The sequence below is a fragment of the Papaver somniferum genome, chromosome 4 (genome assembly GCF_003573695.1).
Source record: "Papaver somniferum cultivar HN1 chromosome 4, ASM357369v1, whole genome shotgun sequence".
NCBI classification, from domain to species: Eukaryota; Viridiplantae; Streptophyta; class Magnoliopsida; order Ranunculales; family Papaveraceae; genus Papaver; species Papaver somniferum.
Window position 1 is genome coordinate 71,405,031 of NC_039361.1, and position 11,536 is coordinate 71,416,566.

The 11,536-nt window shown below is 34.3% G+C and overlaps 2 protein-coding genes across 4 annotated transcripts; one reads left to right on the forward strand and one right to left on the reverse strand.

The window, feature by feature from the left end:
* Nucleotides 1-406: 406 nt before the first annotated feature.
* Nucleotides 407-2,387, forward strand: LOC113275858. Of its 2 annotated transcripts, none has more exons than XM_026525424.1 (6): nucleotides 407-556; nucleotides 739-836; nucleotides 983-1,258; nucleotides 1,336-1,744; nucleotides 1,823-1,904; nucleotides 1,988-2,387. In XM_026525424.1, exons 1-6 carry the CDS (start codon nucleotides 531-533, stop codon nucleotides 2,177-2,179), a joined length of 1,083 nt encoding a protein of 360 aa, XP_026381209.1. In that variant the 5' UTR covers nucleotides 407-530; the 3' UTR covers nucleotides 2,180-2,387. The 2 variants fall into 2 exon arrangements, with proteins under 2 accessions (XP_026381209.1, XP_026381210.1); XM_026525425.1 differs by having other exon boundaries at nucleotides 411-556; nucleotides 764-836.
* A 22-nt stretch (nucleotides 2,388-2,409) lies between these two features.
* Nucleotides 2,410-6,114, reverse strand: LOC113275859 (EID1-like F-box protein 2). 2 transcript variants are annotated; one of them, XM_026525427.1, is made up of 3 exons: nucleotides 5,856-6,114; nucleotides 3,692-4,602; nucleotides 2,410-2,802 (listed from the first exon to the last, which is right to left on the reverse strand). In XM_026525427.1, exon 2 carries the CDS (start codon nucleotides 4,465-4,467, stop codon nucleotides 3,712-3,714), a length of 756 nt encoding a protein of 251 aa, XP_026381212.1. In that variant the 5' UTR covers nucleotides 4,468-4,602; nucleotides 5,856-6,114; the 3' UTR covers nucleotides 2,410-2,802; nucleotides 3,692-3,711. The 2 variants fall into 2 exon arrangements, with proteins under 2 accessions (XP_026381212.1, XP_026381213.1); XM_026525428.1 differs by having other exon boundaries at nucleotides 3,665-4,602.
* Nucleotides 6,115-11,536: the final 5,422 nt, after the last annotated feature.

Sequence of the window (11,536 nt, forward strand, 5' to 3'; positions counted from 1 at the left end):
AACAAAGATGACTTGTGGGTAAGTTTAGAACCAAAAATGGAAATATAGTTTCCATCTTCTAGGAAGACAAATTAGATAGATGGACTGCTTTACAAACAATATTCACCTTCTTTTTGACTTTTCTATATTATTTTTGCCGATCAAGAGAAGCAAAGCAAGAACCAAAAAGGCCTGGACCAACCGAAAATATTGTAAACCAATTGTTGCAAGCACAGCATCAAAGTAAATTTAGATGCAAAGGAAACGGATTAACATAATTAAATAGATTGAAAACCTTAGCATCAAGAAAAAGGGGAAATCCTTTACTTCAACAGTCCTTAACATGCAAAGTATATCTAACTTTGCTTTGTAATCACCCTCTCATGCACCAAGTTCACCAGCAAGGCCTAAGACTAAAATAAACTATCACAACTTAACTATCTTGGGTTTTCTCATCCTTCAAATAAACACCCCTTTGTGTCTGTCTTTGTTCATTATACTTCCAGAGAAAACACCATACACAAAAATTGTCAAAGAAGTTTAAGCAAGAGATGGAAAATTTGGTCAAGCAAATGAGGTACCCTAATCTCTATCTCGAAATGTTAAATTATTTCAGTAATCTTTAGCCCAAGTACTCAAACTTCCTGCAAAAAATTTCATCCTGAAGGATTATGCATTTTCCTAGCATTAGTATGCGCATATTTCTCTATATTTCTGTAAGTTTTGATAGTGCAATGGAATTATTAACGACATTATTAGGGAGAGATTTTCTGGTTTTGGACAGGATAATCAGGAAGGACTAAACAGCACAAGACAGAGAAGGCTACCACCACAAAAAACACAATCCTTCAAAGAAGGTAAGTTTCTCCTATTCTTTTACTATTAACCTACGCTGAAGTACTACTTAAAAGCTTTCAAAACAGAAATGCAGAATTCTTAATCTGAAGTAACTAATAAAGCTCTGATACTAGAAAGAAAAACCTAATTCGATGATTTACTACAGAGAGAAAAAACTGGTTCCAAAGGCAATTTTCAGGGCAAATGAAACCGGATAAAGAATCAACTGAAAGTATAGAGTTTGCAACCGTAGTTGCAGCAGCAGCATTTGCTGTAAGCTCACTTGACGAAGCAGCAATGCACGACCAGAAAAAGACAGGGCTGGAGAAGGCTTCGACCAACAAGAAAAGAAAAGAAGAAAACAGGATTGTATTGGCAGAACAAGGTCAATCTAGACGGTTTACAGGGAAGGAGATGGTAAATGTAGAAAAGGCAACAGCAGGTAAAATCGGCATTCCACTAATTTCTATATCACAGCTTGACTAATTAATGGATAAACAATAAGGAGATTTATGCCAGGTAAGGGCTCTACAGAAATTGTAGAGATTGAAGATGTAGATCGACAGATGCCAAAAGAGAAAGCCTTACCTCTGCCACCACCAATTCTCAAAAAGAATCCAACTTTTGCTAATCAAAAAGAGTCTGCTGGTCGATCCCCAACTATAAAAAAGACTCCAACTTTTGCTGATCAAAAAGGGTCTGCTGGTAGATCCCCGACAATAAGAAAGACTCCAACCTTTTCTGATGCACACCTGAATGATACTACCTACAAGAGAATTGGAATAGCAGAAGAAAAAAGGCCCAGTGGAGATCTTGCACTCTCAACCACAGGTGATGGACATCAAAATACAAACACAATGGCTAGCGGGGGTCCAGACATGCAAGCAAGAGCATGGGAGGAAGCTCAGATAGCAAGAATAAAGAAACGGTAACTTCACTCTCTCAGTGGTAACATCTACAAAACTAGATCTAAGTTTTATTCATTTCACTAACAACAGAAATCCAGGTATGACAAGATGAGATCCACCATTGATTCATGGGAAAATGAAAAAAAGACGAAAGAGAGACTCAGAGTTGATAGAATTGAGGTCTGTTAACTTATATTTCCGAATCCATTTAGATTAATGAAGCTAAATAATGTGAACTGATCGCTAATGTCATGAAACTGCAGAGCCAATTGGATAAGAGAAGAGCCAGAGCTTTACAACATTATCGTGCCGAGATCTCAAAGATTGATCAGGTAGCTGGAGGAGCTAGAGCGCTTGCAGACGAAAGAAAAAAGAACGAAGAAACTAGGGCAAAAGAAAAGGCGAAAAAGATTGGATTAACAGGAAAAATTCCTGCTACATGTTTCTGCTTCTGAATGTTAACCAGTAGTGGTGGCTGATATTCAGGTGTAAGGAACAATCCTGTAAATCAGGAATACGCAAATGTCTAACGAAATGTATGTAATTATTGTGCCCAACAGCTGCACCTCAAACTATTAATTGTGGCATGAAGAAAATTGTACAGTAAAGTTGTGATTTATAAATTATCTAAAAAGCATTGAGCTTTTTGGCGCTGCGAGAAAATGATTATAACAGAAATTTCATGTACCCAAATATAAAGCTAACATGCTAATCAATCATGAATCGGTGATACAAATTCTACAAACGTTGAGGCTATTTCAAATATACAGATCATAGATGTACAAAGTCTACAGACAACATCATAGTTCAGAGTAACTCAAAACACATAACCTATAACGAAAAAAAGGTCAGCAATAGCTCCAAACCTTTTTGACTGGGTAGGCATAATACTAGCCACAGCAAGACAGGATGCATCTTAGTGTAAGAAGTTCTTCAAACTCTTGTAAGAAAACAGCGAATAGGACTCCACCGTGAGTTAAAGAAGTTGAATAAAGGGATCGCTTCAGCTTCATCGCGCCAAGTATCAAAATATCCACAGCATCAACAAACAAATCTCAAGCTTACAATGGTTAATGATCTGTAGAGGAATAAAGAAAGAAGAAATATCCATTAGGTAAAATCAACAATAATTGGTTCAACCCCGACGACGACGATAATTATATAATATATCCCGTACCTGAACCACCGAAACCCAGAATATCACATTAATGGACTCTTAATAATAGAAGTATATTAATTTAGGGGGTATTTCCTTGAATAGATGCTAGTCTCTAATATAAGATGCAGTAGGTTTCACAGAGATCTTCACTTTGCAACTACTATTTTTCAGAAGTTGAGATCCAAAATTGGCACTACTGGTGAAGACGTCCTCGATTTCCAAACACAACAACATGACAAGCTTAACAACAGGTTACATTATTGGCCGTAATCTGGTAAGGGTTCCTTTTGGGCAGGGAAAGGCATAACAAATCTTAACCAGCTACTGCTCCAGAAATTTGCAGGCTGAAGCAGAGCAAGATGGCTGTGTGCTACCGTAAATGCTAGCAAATGGGCAAAGAAGGATAACTAGAACAAAACATAAAGCAGCATCCAGAGTCACTGTGGTACACACAAGATACGTGGCTGCAGTTCTCTACTTAGTGGATCCCACCAACCAACCACTGAAGCTCAAATGTGATTTTATGATCTTACTCATGAAACTATGCACTACAATGCCCTAATAAAAAGTGAATATGTTTGACTAAGGGTGCAAACCTGAGAAAAAAATAGTTGCCTGTTATATAAGCAAGAACCCTAGCACTACACAGCAGAATTTGCTAGATCATCAAAATAATTAAATGATTCACGTTACCAGGTATCCAAACACGGGAAATAAATGCACCCAATCAAAACAAAACACAAGGGAGAAGTAGCAAGCGAATAAGGATATGAGCTATTACATATTATGTCTGATTAAGAGCCCAAACCTGAGCATTCCCCAGCTCCACTATACTTCAGATGCACCCTCTGAATCAGACAGAGGTAAGAGTGTGCAGATCCCGAGCATATGTCCATTGAGGCATACATAATATTCAACACATTCATCATAAGCACCTAATCTGCCGCCAGCACTACGTGGAACCATGTTAGCTTGTAGCATGCTCCACAGCTTTGCTTTGCAGTATGGACATACTTCTGTTGGGTGGAACTTGGCATCTCTATCAATCAGCATCTTTCTAACTTTAGACACTGAAAATGACTTAAAAATTCCTCGAAAGAACCCAAGATCACCCTCGTCTCCCTGATCGAGATGCTCACATGGATCTGACACGTACAACACATCTGATCGGCACTGGGGTAAAAGAAAGCTCTTTCCTGATGTCCTGGAAAAGCGAGTCCTGTACACAAAGTGCCCTGGGACTTGTACATTATTGAAAAGGCCTCCCTTGGTGCACCCAGAACAGTATAGGAGAAGTTTCCCAAGTGCTTTCCAGCTTCCATCCACGCTGTGACTCCCACTAGATGCCAAATCTTCCAACATCTTTGGGGCTCTAGTATGGCAGAATTCTTTCCATAGAACCCTTTTAGCAAAATCATCAAACCATTTGCAGACGCAAGACAAGGTAGCAATCATCCTAGGGTTCCAATTTAATTGTTGAAATGCCAGCAAAATCACATCTTCACTTAGATGACCTTTTGTACATGGACAACTCGATGAGTGTATACAACGGTACTGCTTCACATGTAGCTTTGTGTGGGGCATGACGATCTGATCAGGATCACCAAGAAATCGAATCTCTGGAGTCAAGAACTTCAAATTTCAAACTCAAAATCACACCTAAAAGTGATGATTTTAAGGCTTCTAGTCTTGATCAACAACAAAGATCAAAGACTGAATCTGAAACAAAAACCTCAGTTAGAAATTTTAAATAGAAATGGGATTCATAACTTTAAAAGTTCAATTAATACGGGAAGCGTAAGAATTGAGATTGCTCCATTCAGACATCTAAGACATGCAACTCCTACATCTTATTTATTATACCAACCAGAAACAAGAAAGTAGAATTTCTGCTGCAAAATATCTTTTACTGCAAAAGAAAAGCAGTTTCACTTTTAAGTTGCAGACACCAAAACTTTTCTGTCGGAACAACTACGTCTGGATTTTAAACTAGATATTAGGATGAAATGACAAACAATTATCATTCACTAGTACTTCATAATTCAGTAAGGTCTCTAAATCTTGAAAAGGTCCAGATAGAGAAAGGGAAAAAGATAGTTATGTGAACCCGTTACATATCCTAAGTATTATAATTAAAAAATTTAGGCTGCACTACAACATTTCTTATCCCAGGCGAAGTCTGTCCATCCAACAAGTAACCAGTAAATGACTTACAGAAGCGGATAAGTGAAACAGTAGCAGAATATGTTAGGAAGTAAGCTGCCAACATGCAAAACTTGCTTTACTTCGTCTAATTGTACATAACAATTGAAACACAACTAATCCATAACAAGGACATTCGAGTTTCACAAAATGTCAGCTGATCTCCGAGGTCCCCTCAATCTCCTTAACACCAATAACGTATTGTATGAGTCAAGACCTACCTATTCCAGCAAACTCATTAAAATAAAATCTTCTTTCTCATCCGTTTCACACTGAAGACAATAGGTCCGACATATGCCCATTACCATAACACCAAAATAAACTTACACACATGGTATGCCTACTAACAAAATGAAGACTTTCAAAGTGTCTAACCTAAGGTTTTCAATCATTTGATTTCTAAACACCGCACAGAGTGTTGGTATCCGGTTTAAGATTGGCTACTCTAAAGAAATTCACAAAATATAAAACCGAAACAGTATACGGTTTCAAAGCATAATCACTGATGACAGCTGAAGGCATAGTTTAACTTCATACCCCAAGAAAGACATCCAATGATATCTAACAAAATCTAAAGAGAAAGTGGCCACAAATATCTAAAATCAAATAACTGGATCCAAATTGAAACCAACAATCAACTCATTTACAAAACCCTGAAACCAATCAAAAATCAAACAGAAAACACTATTGATATTGTAATTAACATGCAGAAATTCAATCAAAAGATTCAATTAATCAGATAATCGAAAAGAGGAACACATATTTCTTACCTTGTTATTTTTTCCAAACCCTAGATAAATGCGGCTTTCTTCTTCTGCATGTACTATAAGGAAGTCAATCTGAAAGTGAGGTTTTTGTGGTTAAAGGCGTGAGGTTGCTAAAATGATTGAAATTTCTAATTTTTATAAGGGTATTTATGTCTGTATGGAAATTCTTCAACTGCTGCTGTTGCCTTCTGTGTTAATGTTTTTGCCTCTCCTCACATTTCTCAGTTGAGGTGAGCGAGACACAAAGAGGGAGGAAGCGACTAGCGAGTTTACACTTTAGATGTGAAAAATGAAAATTATAAAAAAAATATATCAAAAAGATATATCGGCAATAATGGGATTTTGTCGGGACTAAAAGCCCATTTAAAATTGGATACAGAGGTTGTATTCGTGCACAATACGAACCATAATGGCCAGAACATTTTATGTTGTGCTACTCATTCTTTATATAAAAACAAAAAAAATTCGAACCACGTGGTTAATCGGAGTTTCTACTTGATTCTGTTTCACCATTCTAAATTTCAGCCAATAAAATTTCAAGAGAATTTTGTGGACCCATGAAATATCATTTGACCAATCACATTTTAGAAAATAATTATCTAAAATTACTAAATTATATAATCTTATAAAATTATGAAACAAAAAAATATAATTTTATGTAATTATTTTAACCATAAAATTAATTTTAGAATTAAAAGATATATATATTTGGGAAAGATCACATCAAGATATGCAGTATCGATCATGATTTCATCATAAAATTAAATCGATCATAAAATTTTAGAAAATAAAATAATATTATCCAATATCCAATTACATTTCTTATAAAAAAAAACTCATCTAATCACAACTCCAAACTATCGATAATTAAAACCCTTAATTTCAAATTACAATTAAACTTCCAAATGAGATTAAATTATCGAATTATTGGTCAAAATTTAAAAGCAAATCTGTGGATGGGCACAAATCAAACTTCTACTAATTAAATTACTTCGGAACAAATTTGAATCAATGATAAAAATTGAAAATCAAAATTATAGTTATGGATACTTACCTGTAGATCAAAGTATGCTTCTTCTTCCACAATAATAAATAACTAATCCTGTCAAATAGTCGAAACAAAATTATCGATTAAAATTTTGATGAAAAATATATGATATTAAACATAATTTTGAGAACGATATTAAGCAAAACAATATTAATAGAAAAGTGCAGCACACAATCATCATAACGAATTTCAATATTGTTTTTTGCGTTTTTGTTAATATTACTTACTTATTTCACAAAAAGTAAAAAATCTTAGACATCTTCCGGAAGATTCTACCAAATTTTTTATATACCAAAAGTGAGGCTTTGGAAACTCTATAATTGGAGAGTTTTTCATATATTTTATGTAAAAGAAATCTCACTTTTATAATTCTATTCTAAGATATTTCAGGATATGCACAATATTTTATTGGACAAAAATAATGCAACAGATAAATGTTCGGCATTCTATATATAGAATGATTAAGCTATATATACAAAAATACTGCAACAAATATTTCAAGAAATAATCTATTTTCATTTTTATGGGAATTTCGGGTTTGGGTGACTCTCTATGTAATGTGTTTGAGCAAGGGATTTTTTCTTTACGTTTTTTTCTCCTTTTTCTTTTCTTGGGATTTAATGTTTTTTGTCTGATCTATTTGGTGTTTTTTGTTATGCAGTACCGTGTAACCAATCGGCTCAAATGCGATCTTGAACATTAACTTGAGGTGAAACAGGATAATATTAGTCCTTTTGAAGCTTGATGGTATCGATTTTGAACACACAAATACACTTCTTCTTTTTTTGTCTTAATTGTGATATGATATGATGCCCTATACAAGATGAGGTGAAAGAAATCATTTTGTTTTATTAGTGCATACCTCCCGCTTTCTCGGCACAGGTTTTTCATAACGAGGTAGTATTTTCATTTTCTGTCGTTTTTATTTTTTTCTTATTAATTTTTTTTATAATATGGGATTTGATTTGGTTATAACTTTGTGTAATACGCAGAGATTTGATATGAAAAATTGATACACAATGCAGACGGAGACGAGTTTTGAGGAAAGAGGTAGTATTTTAACTTTCGTTTTTTTTTTTCAATTCAATCTTTTGATAAAATACAATCTTGGGATTCAAGGGTATTCGATTTATAATGTAGGGTTTTACTTTTTGTTGATTCGCGACAGATTTGTGATTTTGAAAAACAAAAGTTAAGATTTTCGGTGTCTATTTTACTCTATGTGGTTGATTGAATCTTACTTATTTTTTATTTTCAGTAGAACCATGTGTTCAAATATTGAGGTTTGAGCGGATTTACAACAGCTAAAGAGAAAACTCTAACCAAATTGAGCATTTGTGTTAACATTATTTATTTATAGGACTCATAAGTTCAGATGGATTTTTCTTCTTTATTAGATCTTGATGAATGAATAACTTTCTCAATCAAGATACCCTAAATTGTCCCTCTCTGAAGTCCGGTGTTACAAAATATATTGATCTCGCTGGAAACTTGCTTTTCCAAATGAAATAATTAATTATGTCATACAATGATATTTGTTATTTACATTTTTGTAGCTTAGTTCTTATAATTTATAAAGAACCTTATAATGAACTATATAAAATTTATTAAATGTTTTTTTTTTACAATTGATCCTTTATGTCAAGTGTCACGGGTTCGGCTTCACCAAGTGAGTGGACTTTTCTACTGAGAAGTTCTCGGTGGCTTCACTTAATCCTAATCAAAATGTCTCTTTATGTCAGTCCAAACGAGAGTGCTTTCGAATTTCTTTCAGGAACTTACTGAGGTTATACATTGGCATTTGTTACAAGTGATGACGATGATGAAAGAGTCTCTTTGTGTATCCATGAGAAACTTAAGTGATGACAACGACAACTGTGCGTATAAATGGGGTATTAAGGAAGTAGGTGTCACACGTATTATTATCTGATTTCATTTGTGATTTCATTTGTCGACATCGTTGATCATATATTCTCATTTCCGGCATAGTGGAGGCTCTTAAGCGTTAATCATATAAAATATAGTTTAATGATATCAAATATGAGCTTATCCATCCAGTTGGAGGAAACCATTCCGCTGACATAAATGAATATACGTTTGTGCATCTATTAGACAAGGTTAAGGGAATGACATAAGTTTGATTTTATATTGTCCTATGTAAAACTCGGTATCCATTCAATTGATATAGTTGGAGATTTTTTATTTCACAATTTGAGAAAGCGACCGCTTCATACGGTATTTGAGATTACTAAAATGCATTATATTTTTTTTCTCGCAATATGTATACATCCCTTTTATTGGTCTGGTCCTAAGACAGGGGGACATGGGACTCCTCCCACTTTTTAAAAGAGAGAACAAAAATTACATTTAACTATGGAAAACTTGGCGTATAAAGGTTTATAACAGCTTCTATGCCAACAAGTGAATGCAGAGTTGGCAAATTAAGGATGCAACAAATAGACTTTAAGATCCCAGCGAAGCCAAATCTCATAAATGTATACAACTACAAGGTTATGGACAAGGTTATGACAGTTAATAACGTAAAGAAGTGAAGTAACCGTCCAACACTTCATTGAAAATTCATCAACTCCCTTATCTACCAACAAGAATCAAGCTTTAAGCATTCCCTATGGATTAATAGTATTTATATTATTCATTTTTCTTAGAGATCAAAATGCAGTTAGGTGATGTCTTTGTACTCCCTACGTTCCACTTTAGATGAGTATTTAGGGTTATTTTTTTGTTCCACATTACTTGATAGTTTATATATTTTTTCCACAAAACTACCAACAGTACCCTCACAATTTGTCTTGGAACCATAAGTTTATTTTTAAATACACTAATAGCAATTAATATTTGAAGACTTTTCTCAAGGGAATAGATAGAATTTTTTTATATATCTCTCAATTTCTTAATCTGCGTGAAAACTGCTAAAACATTATCTAAATTGGAACAGAGGGAGTATTAAAATGATTTAACACTGACTGGTGCCAGCCCTCTTGAATGAATCTCTTAGGCATTAAAGTTAGCAGAAGCTGTATTTGGACAATTACAGGGCTGCATGTAATTCATTGTTAACAAAGTTTACCTAATTTGGTAATAAGTGTTACTTATTATAATCCATTTTAATCCACTTAGGAATCTTAATTCGAACTGGATTACAACTTCTGCTTATAAGTGATGAATTATAATCCATTTTTTTACTTTGCCGATGAATTATAAACCATGATGCAATGTTTGTATCCGGTTCAGAAAATCAAAACTCTTTCTAGAGCGAGACCTCTTTTTGGTAGTAGATAATTTCATTGTTTGTATATACATATATGGCTAGAGAGAAATGCTATGACCAAATTTAAAAATATCTCTTACGTGGTATAAACTTAATTTATATGTTGCCTTTTAAACTCGATTTTAATCAGCCCACTCCGAGTATTCGCATCATACTGTATCACTTCAGAGATCTTTTATGGGATCAACATTCTATGTGACAAATGTTTCCAAGTGATTCATATAATCCGTTCTCTGGGATTCCTAGGTTGCCAAGCTGGTACCCTTCGAAGAGTTGAGTGGTGATGTTTACAATAAAATCTGCGCTCCAGCGAAATGTTATTAGATGAGATCATAACATAACCTCCATGTGAACACATGATTCAAGGCATGTGATGCGATTATCTATCTAATCTACTGCTACCTACAAAAGCTACATATATAACGAGAAATTGGTAAACAAGAGATCGGGAAAAATTAAAGATTACGAGAAAATTGGTTTTATTGTTCGTTATGATGTTCCAAATGAAAATGCAGAAAAGTTCACAATCTCTTATTTTCGCACTGATAGGCGGATTCTTTGGAACAAATCAGAAGCTTCTAATGCACAAATACTAAAAGCAACAAATTGATTCAGATAAAAATAAATATTAAAAACTCTTCACTTACCGAGCCAAGAACAAAAAAAAAATACATTCAGTTCAGACTCACACAAAAGTGAGACTTACCATCTAATCTTGGGGGCTGGATACGGGGGCCATGCCCCGAAACTGTGTCGACTTTTTTACTTTGCATCTCCAAATAGAACAACTAATACATGCAATTTGGTATGTGGCACTTGGAAACCAAAACTCAACTTCCACATTAATGCATTTTCAAGGATACTAAAAGACTATAGCATCTCCAATGGTAATGTGGTGTAGATCCCTGTAACTCTTCTTTTAAAGATGTGAATCATAATTTCCTAAATTTAAGGAGACGAGAAAAATTCTTCTTCAACCATAGAAATTCTCAGCTTATTTATTTGTGCAGGTGTATAAAATTTATTGGTTGAGAATATTTGGGACCACTATGTGATCCTAACCTTAGATATCGATGACTACAATGTCTACACATTCTCTAATATGACCTTTAAAATTAGAAGATCACTTGGAGCATCTCCAACAGCTGGTGTTAAAATCCTACGTATAATTTTATTAGGACCCTTACTTAGGAGGATTTACACATATAGTAAATATAGGACCCCACGACTAATAAATCATTTCCAATGGTATAGAGGTTTGATCCTTAGAAACCCTTATGTGATGAGATCTTAACCGTTCAATTGTATATTATTTAATTACTAAAACTAAAAAAATATGACATGGAA